Source organism: Alosa pseudoharengus, unplaced genomic scaffold (genome assembly GCF_046254945.1).
Source record: "Alosa pseudoharengus isolate Yale_2024_CS ecotype anadromous, Long Island Sound unplaced genomic scaffold, YU_APseudo_1.1 YU_APseudo_1.1_scf_10, whole genome shotgun sequence".
Classification (NCBI taxonomy): domain Eukaryota; kingdom Metazoa; phylum Chordata; class Actinopteri; order Clupeiformes; family Clupeidae; genus Alosa; species Alosa pseudoharengus.
The window spans coordinates 38,887,074-38,912,977 of record NW_027468565.1 but is presented as its reverse complement, the minus strand read 5'-3'; the positions used below and the strand labels follow the sequence as shown (position 1 = coordinate 38,912,977).

The 25,904-nt window shown below is 39.7% G+C and overlaps 1 protein-coding gene across 1 annotated transcript; it reads right to left on the bottom strand.

Annotated features, from left to right (window-relative positions):
• Positions 1-1,511: 1,511 nt before the first annotated feature.
• Positions 1,512-24,479, bottom strand: slc6a13 (solute carrier family 6 member 13). Its single transcript, XM_076271542.1, has 14 exons — positions 24,284-24,479; positions 17,009-17,143; positions 16,330-16,470; positions 16,160-16,247; positions 15,736-15,868; positions 15,034-15,168; positions 6,725-6,828; positions 6,487-6,611; positions 5,647-5,759; positions 4,816-4,953; positions 4,151-4,253; positions 3,840-3,940; positions 3,376-3,546; positions 1,512-2,967 (listed from the first exon to the last, which is right to left on the bottom strand). Exons 1-14 carry the CDS (start codon positions 24,477-24,479, stop codon positions 2,803-2,805), a joined length of 1,848 nt encoding a protein of 615 aa, XP_076127657.1. The 3' UTR covers positions 1,512-2,802.
• Between the last annotated feature and the right edge of the window lie 1,425 nt (positions 24,480-25,904).

Sequence of the window (25,904 nt, the reverse complement as noted above, 5' to 3'; positions counted from 1 at the left end):
ATATTCATTATGTAAGAATTCAATTATATAGTTTTTGGCATATAATACAGGTTTTAATATTTAGGAGCAGCCGTGGCCTACTGGTTAGCGCTTCGGACTTGTAACCGGAAGGTTGCCGGTTCAAACCCCGACCAGTAGGCACGGCTGAAGTACCCTTGACCTAACCCCTCACTGCTCCCTGCGTGCCGCTGTTGTTGCAGGCAGCTCACTGCGCCGGTATTAGTGTGTGCTTCACTTCACTGTGTGCTGAGTGTGTTTAACTAATTCATGGATTGGGATAAATGCAGAGACCAAATTTCCCTCACGGGATCAAAAGAGTATATATACTTATACTTATAAATATCAGGGCCCTAAACCTAGTGCATCAGGGCAGCAGGCACGACCCAACATCTTGTTGCTAGTTTACATTGGCGCAATGATCATTATTCCGCCAGGTGTACGAGTTGACGAGTTGTCATATGAACCTTGTGCACCCACGGGCATGTCGATGAAAAAAACGAAGTGGTCAGGCACATGATCACAAGTCAAGTCTTGACAATGCAAAGACTGCGCTGTTGTGATTGGATGAATGTCCTTATAGGGTCTTCATTCAGTCAATCAAATAGTATTGGGGTAAGTGTTGTTTTTTTCAGGCTATGTTTTCGATTGTAACCATGTCAGCCAGTCCTGTGAAAGTAAATACATAAATGGCAGACTATGGCTTCACAATACCAGACCAAATCCGATTTTTCACTTGATAGACACATCTGATGTTGTCCAAACAGTATGAACAGCTGAAGTCACATATAATCAGACTTTTTCCAATTCTGATTTGGGCCACTTCAATATGTGGTCTAAATGTGATGCAGGTCTGATGTTTCGCAATGCGACATGCAGTCTGAATACTTATATCAGAATTCATGTGACTTTTATGTTCTTGATTGACATTCGTCATAATTTTGCAATGGCGTAATTCCAAATATTTTACTGGAGCACCAGATAAATTGATGTGTGTTATAATATCACTCAGTGGAAATGAAAGAGCGTGAAGAAGGTAGTCAGTCAGTCAGTTGAGTTAGCTGCCTGCTGTGTGTGTCCGTTTGTTGTTGTTCTGCACATGCGGGTCAGGTCAGGATCTATCACTAATAGGAATCTGACACATTTAATAAAAACTAGAAAATGTAATTCCGAGGAATTGCCAGTGCATGAAAATGCAAAACATATGATGTAAAATATAGTGTTAAAGCCTGAGACAGAGTAGCTAGTTTAAAAGTTGAATGTAGATGGTGTTATGGATGTTGATAGGCAGATTTTTTAATGGATGTTGATAGATAGTTTAATGGGTGGATGAGTGAATGGTTTGAAAAAGATGGATGGATAGAAAGTTGGATTAAATGTGCCTTATATCCTTGTAGAATGGTGAGACACAGAGAGAGTTTGCCTAGTTGAGCAGAAAGCAGTTGATACAGGTGCAATCCGTTTAATTAGCCCTTTATGATGTCATAGTGCCAATGCAAAGTCTACAGGGAAAAATAAGCTTGTTTTTTGTTAATATCTAAAAAAGTATAAAGTTTACAGAAGTGAAAAATACATTGCACAGGTGTCCTTTTCAAGACCTAAGTTACTACGTTAAACTGAACAAAGTTTCTATGTTAAACTGTTGAAGTTGAATTAGACACAGAAATTTTGGATAGAAGATTAAGAAGAAGAAGAAGACGACTTCGGATAACAAAACAGTGCATTTTCATGTAATAATCTGAACAGGCACAAAAAAACAAACAAAAGAATCGTATTTGAGCAAAAAAAGTCAGACTTCAGACTTGTGGTGTGAACCTAGCCTTTGTTTTGTCGTTTTGTCGACCTCAATTACTAAGCCAGTACAGACATGTGTATACCGATACTCTATTTGTCACACACACACACACACACACACACTGTTGCATAGACAGTTGCGTGTGCAAGCAGAGTTCTGCAGAGAGGAGCATCGTACATGCGCTACTGGCTCTTGGGAATGGGAGATGGCACCCTCATTGGTTTATGGATGTTATGCCCAAAACTCGCTCAAGCATAGACTACATGTACAAACGTTCCTGTATGCTCATTTATTTTCGGTGGAGCGTTAACGACCATGTGGGACCATGCGTTTTGGATCGTTAAAAGGGCCCAGGTCTTGAAATTAAAATTATTAACACTGTTAACAAAGATGTCATCAAGAAAAACATCAACACATAATAGCAATATCCCAACATGTATTTGTACAGACTTGATGATGAACCTTTTGTATATTTATGTGCAGAAGAAAACCATTACAAATATAAAAAAGACATTTCCTCAGACCCTACAATAAGAACACTTGTGTTTACAAAAACTGCCTTTTGAGAAATGGTATGCAATAACAGACATACATGCTTCCTTAGAAAGCAGATATGGTCACATGGACTGAAACATCCCTATATACATCAGTGTCAGTAAACTCTGTGTTCCTCTCTGTCACCAGTTGACCACACACACACACACACACACACACACACACACACACACACACACACACACACACACCCCACACCAAAAAGACTTGGCAGAATGAGATTATTATTATGTTGACGTTTGTGTGCAGATGAAGCCCTATGTGGGCCCCAGAAAGCAAGCAAAATCAAAGTCGCCCTAAAGCAACCTTTATCCATGCTGTCCGCAGAAGACGTCACAGAAAAGGGGGGACGCCCTCTTTGTGCTGGTACATATTTGGCTGCCTTATACACTGGATGAGGTATTGAGCTGCTGTAGATCTTGGGGTTAGGAGTATCGAGACGGAATAGCTGGATCCTAACAGTGGGACTCCTTTTCACTCACTGGGAGGTAGCCATCCTTCGTGGGGGTACTTCTCTGGGGGAAGCCATCGGAATCTGCAGGGAAGATTGCCAGCAGCTTTTGCTGATCCCGCTTGGTCTTAGGCAAATCTGGGGAGGGTCTGGTGAGATCGTACAAGCGCTGGCAGAGAAAGAACAGCCTTTCATTTGGTGGGTGTTCAAGAAAAGTCTTTCCAACAATTGAACCAACAATTGGTGTGAATAATCTTAGCAAATATACTCAAAGAATTATTTGCATACTACTATCGCTACGTGGTTATTATATGTACACATACAGTTATGAGAAAATATGACACACTACATCAGATACTCACTTTAAAACGTATGGTAATGGTAACCACTTTTACAATACAATAGTCTGGTATACATTTGTGGACAAAGGTGCACTATTCACTACACTCACAAAAAAGGACTTTTCTACTTTCTCAGTACATTTTGCATTTACTTCATAGACGCTGTTAGATATTTGAATATGAAAAAAGGTTAATATGCTGCTGACCCTTAGAGTATGCTTGTTAGTGTGACATACCTCCCTCAGTGTTCCTTTGGTGATGTATAGTTTGTAGGCCACCCACAGAGGGATGCATACCATAGAGGAGAGTGCCAGTAGCCAGCCCAGGGCATAACCCCACCATGGGTACACATACTCATTGTTGTATTTGAGAGGAGTGTATTTAATCAGGGAGAATGCAAAGGTGCCCTGTGCAGATGAGAACATTCCAGTAGGTTAGTAGGCTAATGTATATATTCAAAACAGTCCAAACATTGGTTATGACCTCCTTCTACAGGATAAGGATGAGGTATATCAGGTATATTGTTCAAGTGGCATGTAAAGAGATGTTTCTTTTCTATAATCAAAGGGGATCTTGCTGCAATTGCTATTCTGGCATTAGCCAACAGGAGGAGCTCCTTCTTTACCTATCAGTACTTAACAGCCTGACCAAGCTTGAGGTTTAAGATCCGTTAGATGGCTGCATGTTTTTAAAAACTCACAAAGCAGGTAGCAGGAGTAAAGAACATCCAGCAGTATTTAATGATTGCTCCAGGTCGGTAACCAATCATGTCCTCAATGTTGTCATAGAAACGATCAGCACCTTGAGGTAAAAGTCAATATTTAGAAACATTGATGATTAGTTTCCTCCTCTAATACCTGAGGATCAAGATAATGTTCTGTTGTATACATACAGTTCAATTAAATGAATGCCAGTGTTACAAACAACACATTCAATATCCAAACAACTGTAAGTCTTATAAGATCTTCATGAGCATATCACTGATATGTGTAGGAGCTTGCAGGGACTCACCATATATCCATGCAATGCAGACTGTCTCAAAAATAGCCACGAACAGAAGGCACATCCCACTGGCTGCATAGTAATCAAAGAGCTGGAATACATACATTCCACCCTGGAAGAAGAGACAGACATATAGATTTACATACATACATTCCACCCTGGTAGAAGAGACAGACATATAGATTTACATACAAACATTCCACCCTGGAAGAAGAGACAGACATATAGATTTACGATGGTGTTCACTCCATGAGTCAGAACACACTGGTAACCATTCATATGCAAATCACACACATCTTAACATAAATTCTCTTCAGGTGATAAAAACCAATACAGTAAAGCATCCATACAAACAAAGAATATATGATTCGGTCTGTTTATGGCATTAATGCTTTGGCTTGGTTTTGGGCCAGCTAGTTCTCTAAGTTCATGCTATTTACCCTATGTGTTGATGAAACACACATGGCTTGTGTTTTCCCATGGCAACTCATTAACACTGATAGAAGGGTAGTCAAGAACATCTTTTCAAGCATTCTACAACAGTGAAATGCCTGATTTACAATTTTCTCTATTAGTGAATGTCCAGCCCTGTCTAAAAAAGAAAACACTTGTTTCACACTTCCTTTTCCATAGTGTTGAACCATAAAGTTCTACAATGGTGTTAAGGAAACTACCTCAGTGAGCATGATCAGGCCAACCAGGTAGGACACGATAGATACTCCGAGGATGAAGAGCTCCCTCCGATTCTTACGACGGAACACAGAGGGGTACATGTCCACCACTGAGGTCACCAAGCTCTCAACACAGACAAACTGGACAGGCAAAGACAAGACAGCATTGAATACATGAACATCAACAATACATGCAGGAAGTAGTGTGATGTATCCTTCATACACTAGACACTACGGTATATTTGGATATGTTTATGGGCACATTGCAAAACTGTTCTGCTGTGTCCTGACAACCAACAAATATGGAAAGTGAGTATAACATTTTGAGAGTTTGATAGTAGCTTTACAGTGAGCAGTAAAACTGATCAGTGGCTTCCATTCAGTGTTGACATGAATCAGTTCTGGTTGAGTAATAGTTTCTAGCAGTTAAGCACTTCACAATTTCTCATAATTCACTTCACCGTCAGTTATCACTCAAAATTCGTCTTGGACACAACCCAAGTGAATTATGTGAAATTGTGAAGTGTGTATCTTTGGTTTTATGCTAATACCTAAGCATGAAAAATAAGTTATGAAAGCAATTTTGCAGAACAGAATGTTGTACATCATTGTTATATGCAGAACATTACATAAAATTGTTATATATGAAATTTCAAATAATGTAGAATAATCCAAATCCTTAGTGCTAAATGTCAATATATTGCCTTTTATGGAAAACTAAATCTGAATCCATCCACATCACCATTGGTGCTGATTAGTTCATTCCAATAAAACCTATAATCATTGATTAGTTCATTCCAATAAAACATATAATCAATTGAAACAGGGGCTTGCCTGACTGTCCAGTCCCAGCAGCACAATCATGATGAAAAAGAAACATGCCCAAACAGGGGAGAAGGGCATCATAGAGACGGCCCGTGGATATGCAATGAAGGCCAGACCAGGACCTAGGGAGATGAACATGAGAACACACTCTGTGTTGCTGACAGGGGAAAATCAAAAAGAATCTGCACACCAAATGTCCCATATAGACAGTTTCAGTCTGTTCCTAGAGGGTTTCCAGTTGACACATTCAAAACCAATGCAGATACTTTGAAATGAAAATGAATCGGATTTTAGCGCAATGGTCTACAAAATGTTGACTCTAAGTTTGTCCCCAGGTTACCATTAGCTCAATGTTGTTTTCTGTGCCACCGGAAATGCCTAAGGAATGCACCTGTTTGTTTATGCAGTTGAAAGGATCTATACTAGCGCCATAATAAAGCCTATTCATTAGCCAGGGTGCTGGCAGAGCAATACACATTCACCCATGAACTCCATAAGTCCATAACGGGCCTCTCTCCTGTTGCTGTGTGGATAACTGAGAGGAGATGACCCAATGGAAAGGCTACATGGGTTAGTAAGCCATGTCCATGTGCCTGTATGTTATCTTTACATTGTTTTAGCCTTGAAAGTTAAAAAGTAAGCCATATTACTGTACACATAATATAACAGATTACCTGAAGAAAAAGTTGTAGTTGTGAGTGAATGTTTGACAAGGTATGCTCTGATTTTCAGATGGCCTTTGAACAGGGATTTTTCTTTCTTCAAAGGTGTTCTTCTCTATAGGTTCAGTTTGTCTATGCCTATGGTATTTTGCCCCTATGTTTAGATGTTTGATGTAAAGGGAGTTACCTGATTCTGCCACTTCTGAAATGGGCACATTTTGCTCATATGACATGAAACCCAGTATGGAGAAGATGGCAAAGCCAGCGACAAAACTGGTTCCACTGTTGAGAAAGCATAAAGCCAGACAGTCCCTAGAAGAGAAAAAACAATACTGAGCAAAAATAACATGGCATTTCATTTCAGTTACCCACTTATGCTTCAACATGTCCAATCAAGCACTCACCTGTAGCAATCAAGCACTCACCTGTAGCAATTGTTGTTATACTTGTTGTAGCTGCCCAGCGCGGTTAGGCATCCTAAACAGATGGCATAGGAGAAGAAGATTTGCGTCCCTGCATCCATCCACACCTGAGTGGAGAGTTTTGACAGAGAAAATACCCCATGAAAATCACATGCTCGACTGACACATGTAGGACTGGTGGGGGATTTAAGGACAGGTCGGCATTTAAGTTAATTAGGGACGAAGACCGTGCAGGTCATATAAATACCGAAGTACGTCTTCGGGGTCCAGCAGGCATTGTTCCCGGTGGAGACCACTCATCCAATCACAAGCGAGAGCCCCAACTTGTTTAAACCACCCCTGTAGCTACACGGTCCTCCAGGATTAAGGACACTTACCCAGAAGATGCCTGTCAATCAGGCTGTCCTTTCAGGCAGCTCAGTGACAGGACAAAGAGCCCCCTTCTGTAACCTGTGAGACGGGCTCCCATCAGAGTGCTGCTTTTCCACTTGTCCACAGCCGTGTCCAGCTCCAGTCTGAATGAGGCCAGCCTTTGTTGTCTGCATTCTGCAGGGTGGTGTGGAAGCCCAGGGGGCAAGGTTTGGGCTGCTTCCCACTGGTAGCATGAAGTGCTCTCCCCCCAGAAGCTCAGAATAGCTTTTCTCACCACACCGTCACACCTGTGGTCTCACCGCATGTAAACAGCATACACTCTGCCACTTCATGATATGCTGTCATGTGGCCATGCATATAGGCTTATGCATAAGGGCTGCTCAGACCGAAGAGGTGGCTTCTGCCATGAATAGGCTTAACTTTGGCAAGCCGATTGAGCATTTATTCTGATATCTTGATATCAGGCATAATTGTCATGTACATGTAAGCCATTTTTGTCAACTAGTTAACTAGTGAGCCATGTTTGTGTGAACTAGTTAACTAGTGAGGGCCAAAATATGCACACTAGTTAACTAGTGGGAGCCAAAAGGCTCACTAGTTAACTAGTCAACACATTTTAGCTTCACTAGTGAGAGCCAGAAATGTCTACTAGTTAACTAGTAAAGGCCAAAATGCATACCAGTCAGCTAGTTGAAGGCTTTTGGGTCTCACTAGTTAACTAGTGACAGCCAAAAATGTTTACTAGTGAAGGCAAAACACATCACTAGTTAACTAGTTGCAGTAGGGCAATGTCACTAGTTAACTAGTGAACCATAAATGGCTTACTAGCTAGCTAGGTGATGGCAGTAGGCTCACTAGTTAACTAGTTGATGCATCATTTGTCCAAACTAGTTAACTAGTGAGGTCATAAATGTATACTAGTAAACTAGTTCAAGACAAAATTCACACTAGTCAACTAGTGGCGCAGAATTCAAATTAGGAGGCGGAGAATTCTGGAAATTGAGGCTTTCTATTGGCTCTCTATGTCCAAATAGAACATGATAACCAATCACAGTGCAGAATTTCACAAAATCCCACCCACAACATTTGCATGTGGCACACAAGTTAACATGCTGGCCAAAGGTACTCTAGCTAGTAAACTAGTGGCTTCAGTGTGACACTTACATGTAAACTAGTGAAGGCAGAACTGCTCACTAGTTAACTAGTGAAGACACAAATGCCCACTAGTTAACTAGTGAGGTCTAAAAACTGTCACTAGTTTACTAGTGTGCACCAAAACACCCACTAGTGAAATAGTGATGGCAATTTCCATTCAACTAGTTAACTAGTGAGGTGCAAAAAGTGTCACTAGTTTACTAGTGTGCCCCAAAATGCCCACTAGTTACAGTTTTTTACAATTGTTTACACACGTTTTCAAAACTCTGTGTCTATTTTTCAAAACTCCACACACAAAACCCACAACTGCTCACACAAAATGCAAAATGCCTCAAATCTCCAGCAAAATGACACACAACATTCAAAATGTCAAAAACACATGTTTAAAGCAAACATTCGCCTCACATTACAAACACTTTTGTCATAATATGACATTTTGGATACATCATGTACACACTGTTGCTCAAAACCTAAAGCTCTTCTGTCTTAGGCTTTCTATATGTATTTCCATACAAGAGTGAAAGTTACGGTATCAACAAAGAGAAGTTGAAATACACAGTAAAAATGCAAGCAATATTGAAACCAAAAATAGTGATTTTTCCCAAATAATTTGCTGTTGTGAATACAGTATTTTACAGCAAACAAGAAAAAAGCAAAGAAGAATACAGTGACCACCAGATGTACATGGAGTTTTGAAAACACTGATTTTTTTTCCTTCTAAAGACAAGTGTGTGTGTGTGTGTGTGTGTGTGTGTGTGTGGGAGGTGGGGGGGGGGTCGTGTACAGTATGTATTCATAGGCCTATAGACCCTTTCAACTGCAGAAACAAACAATTCTACAGTAAGCGTTCCTAAGGCATTTCTGGAGGCACAGAAAAATGTATTGAGCTAATGGTACTGTAACATGGGGACAAACAAAAATAGAGTAAAAAGACAAATTTTACATAAAGTCAACTTTTTGTAGAACATTACTGTAAGCTAAAGTCCGATTACTGTAATTTTATCTGCATTGGTTCTGAATATTTCAACCGGAAATCCTCTAGGAGCAGATTGAAAGGGTCTATACCTATAAGGGTCTATACGTATATCTATTCATAGACCTATACTAAGGCAATGATTGGATGGTGTTCAGTAAAGTAAAGAGTGTTTGCACATGTGAAGAGAAAGAGTGAAGCACTGGTGATTTAGTGTGGCATTTTGATGGGTTGTGTTTGAAGAACGAAATCAAGTTACTTCCTGTTAGATTTTTGTGTGTTAGGTAGAAAATTGTGTGTGGTGTTTTGCAAAATGTGTTTTAGTCAATTGAAAACTGAGTCAAACACTGAGAATTGGTGTATGGTTTTGCAGATTTGGTGTCGGGTTATGATGTTTGGAGGACATGTTCGGAAAATTGTGTGACAAGCAAAGATTTAGTGTGTAAGCAGTTGAAAAAAACTGTAACTAGTGAAGGCCATTTCAGCCCCACTAGTTAACTAGTGAGATGCCAAAATGGTCACTTGTTAACATGTAAAGGCCAAAATACCCACTAGCTTACTAGTGAGGGTGTTGTGGGCCTTACTAGTTAACTAGTGGCATGCATATTTTGTTCACTAGTTAACTAGTTACACCTAAAAACACAAACAAGCTGACCGTTTTTGTCCACTAGATAACTAGTGGAACAATTTAAGTCTCACTAGTTTGCATGTGTGGCAGTGAAGCAGCTCACTAGGTAACTAGTGCGCACAAGACACACACTAGTGGCTGTTTTTGGAGCTATCTAGTTCACTAGTAATGCAAAAGGTACTCTTACTAGTTAACTAGTGACAAATTGGCCTTCACTAGTTAACTAGTTGACATGTTTGGCCTCACTAGTTCACTAGTAATGGAACAGGACATGCTCACTAGTTAACTAGTGAGCATATCTGCATTATAATGCCTTTCACTAGCTTATAGAGGGCATTTTGAGGACAAAACACTGTCCATAATGAACTAGCAGGAGAAAAATGCCCCTCACACTAGTAAACTAGTGGAATTTGAATAAATACACAAACGGCTGGCATTTTGTGCAACTAGTTAACTAGTGGGACGTAACATTGGCCACTAGTTAACTAGTGCGCAATGTCGCTCTTGCATGCAAATGAAGAAGGCGGAACAAGGATTTTGATTGGTCCATTTAGGACTCAGAAACCTAGAAAACATGGCTGACTTCGTCCAGGCTGTTCTAAGAGCAAACTTTTATAAACTAAGATCGTTTGAGCATAAAAATATGTTTTGATAACATGTCTAGTGACAAAGTTGTGGTGTATTGCTGTAATCTTCATTCAGTTAATGTCTACAATCTTTAGTTTTTCAGTTATTAGTCTGAAAATCGCGATAAAACTGGAGGCATTTGTATATGGTTGCCTAGCAACAAAACATTTCAGTAACATGAACATTGATGATAGAATTGCTGATGTGGCAAGACTAGCTCAGAGACGGTTGATAAAGTTAACTATTAGGGGTTTGCACGGCGTGTCATCAGATCTGGACATCGCCATATTGGAGATACTCGCCTCATTAGAAAGCATTAGGCACTGAAGTAAATCCCTAACATCGTCAAGGAAAATGGTTAATTATTGCCGTATTTTAGGTTGTACAAATAGGTCAAACTGAGAAAAACATCTGGTGTAGGTATCGACTTCCAAAAGTTATTAAAAAACCAGGGAGAAGGGACAATAATGCCAGAAGTTATCAGAGGAAGGGGGGCGCTTGTGGTTGAACTTGGTACTTCGTCTCCCTCACCCAACTCATATGGATCTGCGCTGCCAATAATCCGTAATTTCTCGAAAATATCGCGCCTTTTCTTGTGGTCCAAGTCCTGCCCTATATGCCTTTGCATCTTAAACGCATTTTGATGAGCTTTTCTGTTGTTTAGACACGGCTACAATCACGTAAGATATCCAAAGTGCATAATACTCCATTGTACTTCATTCACTGAGTATCGCCAATATGGCTGCGCGTGCTGGGTTACCATAGTTACCGGCCAGAACGTGACGTCGGTGCAAACCCCTAATAGAATCTTTGACTAGCTCAAGTGGTTAAGCAGCAGGAGGCCAGGGTTCAATTCCTAATTACTTTTGAAACCATGTGCAGTTAATGTGTACAATCTTTTGTTTTTCAGTTATTAATCAGAAAAGCGTGACTAAATGGATACATTTATGTCTGTGGTTGCCTAGCAACAATAAACAAAGAATAATATTAAAATCGATCCCTTGAATCTTTGGTGTGGATCACTAAGAGCTCACTTGTTAAAGCATGGGGTTTCCCTGTTATTATTAAAAAACATTTTGACAGAATATGAGATACTGCATACTGCAGGCTCTGCTTTACTATCTATACTGAAGTACCGTTGCAGAGCAGTGTGTCACTTTAGCCACTAGGGGCACCCATCAGGACCTGATGGCGAGGCTATGAACAGTAAATGTACATTTAGACTGGGTGGGATTCTTACATAATACCGAATAGGAGTCTTCTACCCACCCTGTCATTAGAATTTGCATAATAGCCGTTTCAGGCACTAGTTAACTAGTGAGCTGCTTCACTGCCACACATGCAAACTAGTGAGACTTCAATTGTTCCACTAGTTAACTAGTGGACAAAAACGGTCAGCTTGTTTCTCTTTTTAGGTGTAACTAGTTAACTAGTGAACAAAATATACATGCCACTAGTTAACTAGTAAGGCCCACAACACCCTCACTAGTAAACTAGTGGGTATTTTGGCCTTTACATGTTAACAAGTGACCATTTTGGCATCTCACTAGTTTAGTGGGGCTGAAATGGCCTTCACTAGTTAACTAGTGGCCATTTTGGGGCACACTAGTAAACTAGTGACACTTTTTGCACCTCACTAGTTAACTAGTCGAATGGAAATTACCATCACTAGTTCACTAGTGGGTGTTTTGGTGCACACTAGTAAACTAGTGACACTTTTTAGACTTCACTAGTTAACTAGTGGGCATTTGTGTCTTCACTAGTTAACTAGTGAGCAGTTCTGCCTTCACTAGTTTACATGTAAGTGTCACATTGAAGCCACTAGTTTACTAGTTCCTTTGGCCAGCATGTTAACTTGTGTGCCACATGCAAATGTTGTGCGTGGAATTTTGTGAAGTTCTCCGCCTCCTAATTTGAATTCTGCGCCACTAGCTGACTAGTGTGAATTTAGGCTTCAACTAGTTTACTAGTATACATTTATGACCTCACTAGTTAACTAGTTTGGACAAAGGATGCATCAACTAGTTAACTAGTGAGCCTGCTGCCATCACCTAGCTAGCTAGAAAGCCATTTATGGTTCACTAGTTAACTAGTGACATTGACCTACTCCAACTAGTTAACTAGTGAGGAGTTTTGCCTTCACTAGTAAGCACTAGTAGTATTTTTGGCTGTCACTAGTTAACTAGTGAGACCCAAAAGCCTTCAACTAGCTGACTGGTATGCATTTTGGCCTTTACTAGTTAACTAGTGGACATTTCTGGCTCTCACCAGTTAACTAGTGAAGCTAATATGTGTTCACTAGTTAACTAGTGGGCATTTATGCTGTCACTAGTTAACTAGTGTGCACAAACATGGCTCACTAGTTAACTAGTTGACAAAAATGGCTTGCATGTTGGCCTGATATCAAGATATCAGAATAAATGCCCAAGCGGCTGGCCAAATTACATAGAAGTTAACAAGTGGGAATTTGACATTCAGTAGTCAGCTAGTAAACTAGTAAAAAGTTGACTAGTTGACTAGTAAAATATAGAAGTCTTTAAACTAGTTAACTAGTGCACATTTCATTACTAGTTAACTAGTAAGATATGAAACATATGAACTAGTTAACTACACAGAATTTGGGCCTTACTAGTTAACTAGTGAGCATTTTGGCTGTCACTAGTTAACTAGTTCACACAGAAATGGCTCACTAGTTAACTAGTGGACAGAAATGGCTTGCTTGTACATTTTATGCCTGATATCAAGATATCTGAATAAATGCTCAATCGGCTTGCCATACTTAACCGCTATTGTGGACATTGCCTTTAAATAGCATAGGTGAGGCAGGGCATTTATTATCGCTTAATGTTCTTTTGGGTCCCCACTGTCGACTTCAAGATAGCGCTGCCATCAAGTTGCCTTGAAGTTGACAGTGAGGACCCAAAAGACCACCATAAGTATGGGATAATGAATAATGTATGGAACACCGACAGGGTGAACAGGACCCCGGCGCGCCAAGGGACACATTATCCCGCTTATTACACGAAAAAATAAACTCCACACGATATGACTCTTTACATATATTTGTTACCATTTCATCGTGGCTTTTGCTGAGAAACAAATAGTTTGCAACACACGCTGAACTTAAATCAAACATTCTTTAAAACACAGCTGATCAACCATCTGCTTTCACTTTTGAATGAAGTTCCATTACAAGAAGTGACCGCTCTTTTTACAGAGTGATATGAAAGACGTGAATAAGAAGCACAAAACCCATTTTCCTTGACAGCGGCCTGTTATATGAGACCTCTGAACGTTGGGATAGCCCATTCAAGCGAGTGGAGCATTCTGCAGCATTATGAAGAGCCGCATAATAATAAATGTAATTACAGAAGCAATTGAGTCTTTAGCCTAAATCAGGAAATTATTTGATGAAACAATTGTACAAAAGTGTTGGCCTTGAGCTGGACAAGAGCATCCTGATGACCGTCTGTGCTGACCTGCCCTAAGGCCTACTGAATGGGGGTCAAACCCATTGGAATGCAACTGTTGGATAACAAGATGTCAAGGGGAATGTTGTTTTCAAAATCCCAAGACTTTTTACCACTTGGTGCAGAAAACCACATTCCCTACTCAATAGTACAAAGTACTATAAACTAACTGCACTTACATAAAAGTTTCAATCAATGGGCATTATTTTCATTTCATAATTAATCTAGAACAATCACATAATTTGACAAAAAATGTATTATCTCAAACAAGTTTGAGTATTTGAATCCCAGAACTCCTTAGCATATTTGAAGTAGAACTTTTACTAACTCACTAACCACTATGTTTTTGTGTTGCCACTCAAATAAATGAAAATCCCCTTAAGTTATAAGAATTCCATTTTAAAATCAAGGCTTTCCACAAAAATCTCTAAAGGCTGTCTCTCTGCTTTTAAAATGTCCCACTAAAAGTAACATGGGATACCTGGAGTCTTCAAAAAACTCAGTTAACCATCAGTAGTGGTTTCACAGATTTAAGAGGGAAGACAACCCAATGGTTTTCCCTTGAGCAACAGTAGAGAGACAGTGTGTCATAGGCTTCAAGGGCACTGTAGATGAGGGGGTTCCTACATCCCGTAGAGATGAAATGGTCTCAGGCGGCCGAGACTCACAGATGGCCCAAACAAAATGACCTGATCCCACAGAGTGAGTAGGCTGGGATCATGACCTCAACACCTGGTCGATCCCTTCATTTCATGAGGACAGAACAGGCCAACCAAACCAAATGACCAAACAGGCCTAAAAACTCAACGTTCCATAAAAACTTGCAAAGTCTTTCTCACACACTGGGTTGTGCCTTGTTTTTATCACAATACAGCCTTCATAATTTAAAAACTCTGCTGTTATTTACTGATACAATAGGTCAGCACAGAGTTAGAACAGAGAAGGATAAGCTTGAACAGGATATGATAGGCTTGGCTTTGGCTAGGCTAGGATAGGATGAGACAGGATAGGATATTATCAGTTAGCTTTCAATATACTACTGAGGTGTGTGACTAAAAGTTAATGTACATAAGTAGAGTCCTCTGACCTGTGGGTCACTCAGGCGTCCCAGGTCTGGGTAGAGATAGAACTGAATCCCTCTGGAGGCCCCCGGCAGGGTTACACCCCGAATCAGCAGGATCAACAGCATGACGTAGGGGAATGTTGCTGTGAAATACACCACCTGCAGAAAAGGACAAAGGTTAGAGCTGGGGCAAAAACAACACTGAGAGCCATGCACGTTTTGGTATGACCCAGAAGATTATCATGTCCTTTGTGAACCTTGTGAATGGTCCCTCTAATGAAGAGGGAGGAGAAGAGGCCTGTGTATGTGACGTGTTCTGATAACTCTGCAATTGCGACAGAATTAGACAGAATTCTGTCGCAAATGCGCACCGCCTCAGATTTAAGATGAACATATATATTTTCCATGAATAGTCAAATTTGTCATTTGACATTTGATATGTTGTCTGTGTCCTTTTGCCAACTCAATATGAGTTTAAGAGATGTGCAAATTATTACATTCTGTTTTTATGTGCGTTTTACACAACGTTCCAACTTGTTCTGATTTGGGGTTGTATATTACACTGTATATTGTGTTCCTCTTATCTTCCTCATCATGTTTCTTTGTCATATATGTGTGTCTCTGTGAGTTGTGACAATTGCTATGGCAACAGAACAATTTCCCCTTGGGGGGATCATAAAGATGTCTGTCTATCTATCTGTCTGTCTGATGATCGTTGCAGTTCACCTTGCCAGTGGATTTCACACCCTTCCAAATGCAGAAGTAGCACATGACCCAGGCAATGAGAAGACACAGGGCCAGGTCCCAGTGGACTTCACCAATGTGGTCAATCCCAGAGGAGATCCTCAGAACCCTCCTCCTGGACACACATGACATGCAGTGACGCATAGTAGATAAACACACACACACACACATTGGGTTTTGACACACCTTTCATGGTTCATTCATGAAGATATGATAATGATTCTTGATTCTGACCCATTTTAATGAGAGCAAACAATAAATTAATTTAAAAAAGAAGAGCGGTTAAGTTGCAAGTAGATAATCACCATGACAAACATAACGGTGAGCAGGTAACCACCATGGCAAAAATTTGACTTCCTGTCATGATACAATTAGATAACAAAGCAGTGTGGATATTCTGACTTACTCCCAAAATTCGATGACTGGCGAAGTAGCATTCTCCAAGTGGCTTTGGTCAATAGAATCATTCCTCCTCTGGAACTCAACGCAAGAGTCTTGGACACCACAAAAGACAGTATAAGACACACAAGGACCATCCACGTGTTTTGGTGTGCATTACATGCAGAAACATATTACCTGTATTCCATGTATTGTTGCAGGAGGCCCAAGGCAAATCCCAAGAGAAGGAGTACCTGAGGTAAAATACTCCCCAGGCCAAAACAATGATGTAATAGAAATTCAGCAGGGCCACAATGACCTGCGTGGCATATCCAACTCCTTCACCAAAAAGAAAGAATGAGATATCACTTAGTGTGATCCAAAGAAGAAGACAAATTATGTTGAGTCATTACTAAGCATGTTATTTGGACATTGGTAGAAACACAACTTATTTTTTTATACACCAAATGGAATGTTTCATCCTATTGCTGTCAAACATTTAGAAAATCTAGTCAAGCGATGAGCCAAACGATGAGCCAAAACCATTCAAGCCTTTGGTGATTATGTAGGTCTGCTGTACTCTGCATTAAAGGGAGCTCACTCATAGCCTTTTACTAGAACTGTATGTCACATGCTCAAAATGCAGGATTGAGACAATCTGTCTTTCATAGACTAGTAGCCTCACTTGACTGTGCTTGGTTAGTGCAGTAGACTAATGCAAGCTACAACAATAAGAAAATTGTAGCCATGGATTCACTTTGTGTAATGTAATACAGTTGCAATAAGTACAGTTTCAAGTGTTATGTTTCTTAGCATGAATACATTTGTTATTAAAAATACTAATAGCTAAATTATATAAAATAACTTTGACCATCACCTTCTAAAAGTGGGCAGATCTTCCTCCAGCATGTGATTCCACCCTGACTAGTGTACTGACCAAGGGCCGTCTCCAGGAAGAACACAGGTATTCCACAGGTGAAGAGGAAAATCAGGTAGGGGATGAAGAAGGCACCTGTTAAAGGTGTAAGTAAAAGAGATGATAAAGGGAATCTGTTTAAAGCAACACAATGTACTTCTTTCACTTTAAAATAATGACATGTTGATGCTGCACTGATTTACAATATGATGAATGGGATCTCTAACATTATCAATGCTTGTGCGGAATACCTGGTATTGCAATATAAGTAATGTTGTTGTCACATGTAGGTGCAGGACCGTGTGGTATCATTTTATATACAGAAGGTTTGTCATTTAATGAAATGTTTAGTTCACCAAGCATATGTGCTATGAGAATATGTTTTTCTCGGTTTCAGACATATTGGTGACCCCCTTAGTGCTAAATTGGTACCCAGTATTTTGGGAATTCCTCAAATCTTTAATTAAAAGGAATCAGTTTGGAGGTTTGATCTTGAGTGTCAAATGATCTCTCTCACCCCAACAAATTGACGTAATGATAATTTGTGACATAATGATTCATGTTTGTGTAATCGTGTGCAGCAGAGAGAAATAATCCGCTGCCTTTTTACTGACAGTCTGATGGAACAAGAAGATTTTACGACATCTGCTGCGGATTCACCATTAACAGCTGTGACTCAGACATGAAACTTCAAACAACAGCTGTAACCCTTTAATCCTGTAAGGAATACACTTCCAACCGCCTGTCTGGTAGACCAGAGGTTCAATTACATAAGTGATTTGCAAACACAAAACAAGATATTGTAAGTGTACTTGAAATTCACTGTAAAATGACCATCAAACAAGCCAGACACGAACACCACCCTCCCCTCAGTATTATTCTTTCCTTATTATAAAGCACTTTTTTTCAGTAAATGTTTTGACCTAATTGTTCTGCCAAAAAAATTACATTAGCACCACAACATTGATTTTGGACCTCTTTACAGCTTTATTTTCCATAAGCTAAACATCCATTGGGGCCCTGAAATAACAACGGCTGGATATGGCCCATTGCAGATCATTCTCTAAGAAGCAGTAACAGCCATGTGAACACTTTGCTATTCCAGATTAGTGTGCCCAGTGTGCACAGTACAAAATAAGTGTGTGCAATATCACTTAAATGTCAATGATTTAACATTTCTGGAGAGATGTTCTGTCATTATTCTGAGACAATTATTTCAGGCGCTCTATGCTATATGTTGTTGCGTTGGCTATATATAAGCTATGTCACAGTTTTCACTTTCTTCTTCTGTATAAACTCTTGTGTGATTTTGGTAGTGCGCTTTGGATCGCTATCATGCAGGAATATTCCTCTTCTACTAAGCTTCTCAGGAGTCATCTTGTCAGCCAGTATTTTGGTATATCCTATCCTTAGCCATATCACATTACCATCTCCACACTTCACTATTTTGGTATATCCTTAGCCATATTATCACATTACCATCTCCACACTTCACTATTTTGGTACATCCTTAGCCATATCATCACATTACCATCTCCACACTTCTCCACACTTCTGTTCAGTTTTCTGATTTTCTCACAGTTTGCAATATGACTGTCTATGTCAGGAATTGAACTTATGTCTCTCAGCCCGCACCAGTCTGTGCCGAGACTCTGCATGGCATGTACCTCCCACAGTTGATTGACTTTACGAACGCTGGCTGTAGCTAGGGTAGTTGCTAAAGGTAGGTAGTTCACTAAACCACCTGTCCCTTAGTAAGATACAGTATTGTTATTGAAGTCTGTTAATGAGATATTGATCTAAATCATGCTGATAGAGAAGCTTCTCCCGACCTCCTTAGACCCAGAACCGGACAGTAACGGAGTACATTTACTTGAGTACAGTACTTGAGTACAATTTTGAGGGATCTGTACTTTACTCGAGTATCATTTCTCGGGAGTACTCATGACTTTACTCCAGTACATTTGTGAGGCAAATATTGTACTCTTTACTCCACTACATTTCTATCCATAACCGTGAGTACCTGTTACTTCTTCTAAAAAAAAAGGAAAAAATAAAAATCTCGGAAACCCTCAATTTGTTGTTTCTCTCTCAAACGTGATTGTATTGTGCAGGCGCCACTGGGACAGCCTATCAGCAATCACCTTCAGCTTTCCGCCAAAGTCAACTTCATGGTCAGATTTAAATAAGAGACAAAACCATGGACGAAACAATGGATGAAGACGCAGCAGGTCCATCCCGAGAATGTGCCAACCTGTGGCCCCACCTCGCCAGAATATTTCAATTTTCTGAACAAGTTAATGATAGTTTTCGCTTCAAGTGTTTCAATTACAAAATAGTATATTGTATTTGAAATACGCATTTTAAATACATGTATTAGAAATACTGCCCATCCCTGGCAACATGGTAAAAAGATGAAAATGACTTGATTTTACTTCCAATTCATTTTACATTCTCCAAGGTATTAACATTAACATTTTTCATAACTGCATGTAGGACGTTTCTGTACATAAATGTTAGCACTGTGGCAGTAGTAATGCAATATTTAGAAAATGTAGGCTACTCTTGTACTCTTGATACTCAAGTACTTTTAAAAATAAGTACTTCAGTACTTTTACTTAAGTAGACATCTGACTGTTGTCCTTTTACTTGTACTTGAGTAAAATTTAGCAAAGGGTATCTGTACTTTTACTCAAGTAATGAAGCTGTGTACTCTGTCCGCCTCTGCAATTTTGAGTCATATTTAAGTTTAAGTGATATTGCCTGTGGAAGTATTCACTTCTTTTGTACATTGCATTATTTACATGGTAACAACCACCTCTACTAGTATAACATTTCTGTTATTTAATTCTTTCAGACAGGCCTGAAACAGCCCTGTCTACACTGTGGGTCAAACCTGGTGCTTGAACATAGTTCCTAGCCTAGGGAAGAGTTTACATTAGACTGGGCTAGGCTTATGTCCTAGCAACAAGCCCAGCTCAACTGGCACGACCACAAGACTGACGTGACCCCCCTGATCCACTAGCACGCGATGCAAATTCCCCAAATCGCGATGCTACCCTCCATGAAGACGCTTTGATGGGCGTTCCCTTTTGTAGGTGTGTGGAAACGGCAGGGCAAGAGCAGGTCAATGTTTCCCTCCACTATTTTGAAATTACCGAGGGGAAAGTCACATCTATAAATTAGTTTTCAAGTTGGGAGGTAATTTCAATCATGAAGTTGGCCCTGTAGGATTCTAGCACACATCATACAAACACGGAAAATGTAGACACTGCTATGATTATTTTTTCTTATCTGACATGTTTCTGTTCGTTGGTGGTAACCACACTCAGTGTTGCCAACTATTTCAAATGAAAAGTAGCTAAAGCCAGCTCCAAAAGTAGCTAAATGTCGCTAGATGACGTCACGCACTAATTTGCATATATATAAGCACGTCGTACCACCCCCCCCCCCCAAAAAAAAAAAACCTGTGATGGCCCTTTAATTCCCTTTTACTCCTGTTTGCTTTTCTCCTACTCATATAGGCAACTTTAAGAGCCTTTAAATATATTTGATTTAATATACTTCTATATTTATTGATAGGCTACACTTACTTTCTGTAGCCCATCATCTAGACTACACTAGAGCATCAGGTGGCTGAAAAGCAGTCATTTCCAACTTATTCACTGCTGCATCTGCTTTGCACTGCTTGGAATCTGATTATAACGTGACCATAGGGTAGCCTACACGTAATGTACACTTACGGAAATGGCTATATGTTGGATATATTTAGGCTACATATTCGGACAGACCGATAGGCCTATAATTTTTATTTTATTTTTTACTCAGCCGACAGTCCTGCATCAACTTGCATTGACAACATTGAAGCTAGGCCTACATAGCCTAAAGTTTAAACGGATGCTAGGCTATAGGTTTTTCTAACATGTATGTTCGATTAACTATCTGCTTTGCTTGTGAATGAAGTTGTAGCCTACTTCCTTTGTTCAATTGTTGAACGATGCTGGCAAGCGTGTCCTGTTTCCCTGTCATCATGTCATTGCTCTCGTCTCGTTGACTCTCTTGTTGTAATTTCACCCGAAGTTGCTGCACCTTCCAATGAGCGTGGTCTGAGCTTAGATCTATAGAACATCTAAATTCCTTGTAATAAAATGGGCTGATACTCTATAGGCCAGTCATTCCTTTTATAATCATGGGGCAACACTTTGGGCAAATTCGCGATGTAATTCACTAACGAAACAGACATGAGAGGGGAGCTTTTCTGCGGGTGCGGAATTCGCTTCTCATAGAAATGAATAGGGATAGTGCGTCGCGGTGTTCGCATTCGCAAACTTTTTCAAACGACTACGGAATTAACTGTAGCTTAATTTGTGGAGGTCGAAGAGAAAGCACCTGTTTGACATAGGCTACGCGTAGCCACGGGCTGGCCTCCTTGTCAGTCTTGCCCGTCCGATTATAGGGCTTTCCCATACGCAAAGACGCGCAAGTCAGCACTGCGCTGAGAGCTCAACAAATCAGTCAAATCGCGGCCACAGCCCTGTTTATTTGTCAGGTGTGATGAAATGCGTTCATATTCCACTTTTTATTTTACTCCATCCCCCACTCTTGAAACTTTTGTGTATGCTTGTTTGGCATGCCTGAGTGTGTGTGTGCGGCTGCACAGAAAGTAGCCTACTGGTGCTGAAAAGGTGAATAGATTGTAGAATAGCCAAAGAAGATGTAGCATTGTTATAAAACCTTTAAAATCTCTAAACAATCACAAGTAGGGCAGTTCATCACAGTTCATCCATTGCAACTGGATTGATGAAAGGTCACTTACACCTGTAGGCTACATTGTATTTGGGAAAAGCAAAAGGTATCAGCATAATGTTATTTATTTATTTATTTATTTATTTATTTACAAAAACATCTCTGTCAGTTCCATGCCGTTTTCAACAGCTATCAAAAACAAAGGTCATTTTTGGATGGATGGATTTTTTTGTGAATGTTTCTTCTTCTACATAAGATTTTAATCATCTTTAGTTCATGTAATACTTTATTGTCAATGCACAAATTAAGTAACAGTAGTCTGAAACGTTATTGTTAATGCACAAATTAAGTAACAGTAGTCAGTATCAGGCTGGGTTCACCAAGCCTAGTCCATAGGCACCCGATATTGTTCACGCTCTGGCTATTCTAAATGCAAAAATGCATCAGGGAGTTATGACAAAACTGTAACTAACAAACTAGATCCTAATAGAAAGCTGTTAGCTTCCCTAAGCTACAAGTAGGCTTATAAGGTAGGCCTATTTACAACATAAATTGTCAATAGGCTATGCTGGCGACACAAATAAAATCTCCTTTGGAAACCAATGGCTTACGCCTTACAGTATCAAGCGGACTTAAATTGCCATATCGTGGCGAAAAGTTGTAATAAAATTCACGCAGCTCCATGAGTCAAGGAAAGCGCGAATGAAGTAGCCACTTCTAAATGGAACCCACTATACAGCTTAAGGTATGTTGCTAAAGCAGCCATAATGAAATGAAGGTGTCATTGTTTGGATACTTCACACACACGTGCTTTTTAATTTCACAGACTACAACTACCAAGCTGGAATCAAAGCACATCGATTCCCCTCTCACACCCTGCACGCACTTACAAAATAAACAGGCGTCTCAGTCTCACGCATGTATAGGCAAAACTGTATCAGACCGGTGTAACGTTGGTAAATCTTCCATTGCACAGAATGATTTTTGTAGCACGTGCAACAAATGACAGTAGAAAGATACAATTACAGTGCTGCTATCAATTTGCTTGGTATAACCGCATTTATAGTTTTCTACAAATGCAATCAATCAAATTGGCCTCCATCACTCAACCAACGCTAACGGTAACATTACCTAGGTCCTTATTGATATTATAAGACTAGATTATAAGATTGCAGTAAAAACCAAGCATGTCCGATAAACATCCTCAGATTTATTTCGGCTTCAAGAATAAATGGGAATTACATTTCATGTGAACATCATCCTATCCTTATTAGACGTTCTCTGCGGTAAACTATAGTCCTTGTAGGAAGCGTCCATTGTTATTCCAACCCACGTTTAACTTCCAACAAAATTACGTCTCACTGCAACGATGCGCCATCTAGTGGACAAATGACTACTTATCGCCAATACTGGAAATGCAGCCATGATGATGATGATGAATATTTATTTTGGCTTTCTTTTAATCCTACTGAATTTGTAATTATGTATCGGCCGTTCTAATACCGATAGTATGTGGGTGCCTGTGTGTGTGTGCATGTGTATATGTGTGCACCGCCATCTACAGGCCAATGAGTGTACAGTCACTAAATGTACACATAATCTAATTTTTTTAAGACCCCCCCATGGATGAAATTCTACGAAACGTGGCATACCCCCAGAGAATGCCAGGTCAATCATACAAATAAAATTTGGTGCAGTTCTGAACATCTTAACTGAAGATAGGGGCGATTAAAGCAGAATAATATTGCATTTTCATTTTTTACCGGGGGGGTGCAAATCACAAATGAGTGATTATGGGCCAGATTGATGTGGGCCCTTGAGACCAACATACCATAAAAGATTCTTCATCCTCGGTGCCACGGTTCAGGTAGTTATTTAGGAAAAACTGCTTTTTTTGCGGTTCGGGGGGCCCAGCACGGGGGGGGGAGTGGACCCCGGGGACGAAACGAAAATTTTCCGTAAAAGTCTAGTGGGGCTACATACCCACCAAATTTCATGTGCCCCGGTGGTTCGGTGTCCCGGGTATCGTTGACCAAAAATTCAGGAAGTAGATGACGAAAAAAAAAAAAAAAAAAAAAAACTTTGACAATCCCTATATGACCGCTTCGCTAGCGGCGGTCATAATTATTCATATCATGTCCTAAAGAATGATTCATTGGTATCATACATGATTATAGACAATAATACTGTGAACACAATTATGTTTATCTGTTCTTATTGCTTATTAAGAGAGAAAGTTTATTTACTTACCTAAGGTGACACTCCCAGTTATGCAGACCAGAACTGTCCCGTTTTGCTCCCATAGTAACGAATTACGTTGCTCTATCTTGCTAGTAATCAAGGATCTTTGGCCCTGGTGCTTGTAGACTAGGCTAAAGTTCTTTGGTTTAAGTTCCTGGGCTGATGGCCCACAGTATAAATGAGGCTAGGACATTGTCCTTATCCACTCTGAGCATTTCAGTCATAAAAAGGCAGATATAGGCTACTCACCTCCTCCGTTTTTGTAGCACAGGTATGGGAAGCGCCAGACATTGCCCAATCCAATAATTTCTCCAGCCACTGACAATATAAACTCCATCTTATTTGTCCACTGACCCCGCTCCTCCATCTTTTCCTCTGTATGTGGGACAATATCCAAAGGCCTGCTGTGGCCATTTGAAGGATCCCTTTTAGACATGCTGTCCATGTCTCCTATGTACAAGGAAGAGGAGATACACATGATCTACCCAGTGGGCACCTTGACATAGCCTACTAGTCAAGATATTGATGACTATGTTGAATAGGCCCTATAGACCCTTTCAACAATAAAAACAAAAACAATGCTTGAACGTTCTATTTGGGTCCCAATCTACTTCCTCTGCATTAAGATAAAATATGGAATGTTAAAAAGGAAGTCTTGTGGGGCCAACTATGATGCTGATAATGGAACTCTCTTGAAAGGGTCTATACCTATAATTTCATTACTATTTTGTCATCACAAGACTTCCTTGTGGTTGTAAAAAGGTCCAACAAAGGGATCAATCCATAAATCTATGTAATGCAATTCAATGTAATCACACAATATAATTTATGTAAAAAAAAAAGACATTGATTGATGTCTCAGAATAATAGGTGATCAGGCCTTTCTGTTCCACTGCCCCTGTGGAATGCCCTGTGGAGTCTATGGACCGTTTTAAATGGAAACTTAAAACATTTATTTTTTTAGCAGCTTATATATGTATTTTTTGTGCTTATATTTCTATATAGGGATAGGCCTATAACATATCCCTATTTTAAATACTTCTTATGTGTCCACCATTTCAAGTCCAATTTCTGTATTTTTTTTCTTGTGTGGAAACAAATGATAATTATTCCGATTCTAATCAACTTGATTTACAATTTTGGTATGATTTATGAATATAATCAATGATGGATGTTGGACTGAGTGATACGTGACGCTAATATCTGTTACAAAAGGTTACACAAGTTGTATTAAGTTAAGTAAGAAATACTCTTTTCTGATTGGCTGGTGGGGAGGCTATAGTTCTGAATAACGGGACACCTACAAAGTGGTTTAATCACCGTTCCATATCAATATTAATGAATGATAACTATATATATATATATATATATATATATAGCCCATAGTAGGATGACGGTTTCTTTATGAAGGTACACTATGCAGGTTTAGGTATTTTTGGCGACTGTAGAGCTCCCTCTAGAGTTGCGATATATTTATATTTGATTTACTCTACTGTTAAATAGTAAACAGCAGGTTAAGGATTAACAACAGGCAAAAAATCTCCAAAAAGCTATAGACCTCTGAAGTTTGCCTACACAAAGGAACCAAAGCTGGCATCTTTGCCCATATAAGGAGATCGGGGTGTTAATTGAAGCTAACTACCTATACTGCCGTGCAAAGGCAAAAGGCCGTAACTTCAATTTTGTCAAAAATGAGTTTTTGTCATTTTTGGAACAATGGGCATCAATTTTATCATGTGGACAAATATCTTGAGTCAATTTTGTTGTTTTCTTATCAAAATAAGATGCTGTTTTTGCCGTAACTTCAAAAAGCAGAGGGTAAGCCAAGGCAGAAGCCCGTAACATCAGTTGCGGTTCTTTAGCTTTGTTT

Excerpts from the sequence above, each read along its gene's own strand:
- slc6a13 (XM_076271542.1), bottom strand. The coding sequence starts at position 24,479 with ATGGACAGCATGTCTAAAAGGGATCCTTCAAATGGCCACAGCAGGCCT. Across the intron at positions 16,471-17,008 it reads GATCTGCCCACTTTTAGAAG|GAGTTGGATATGCCACGCAG; the intron begins GTGATGGTCAAA and ends TTTTTGGTGAAG. Across the intron at positions 6,612-6,724 it reads TATAACAACAATTGCTACAG|GGACTGTCTGGCTTTATGCT; the intron begins GTGAGTGCTTGA and ends TTTCTCTTCTAG.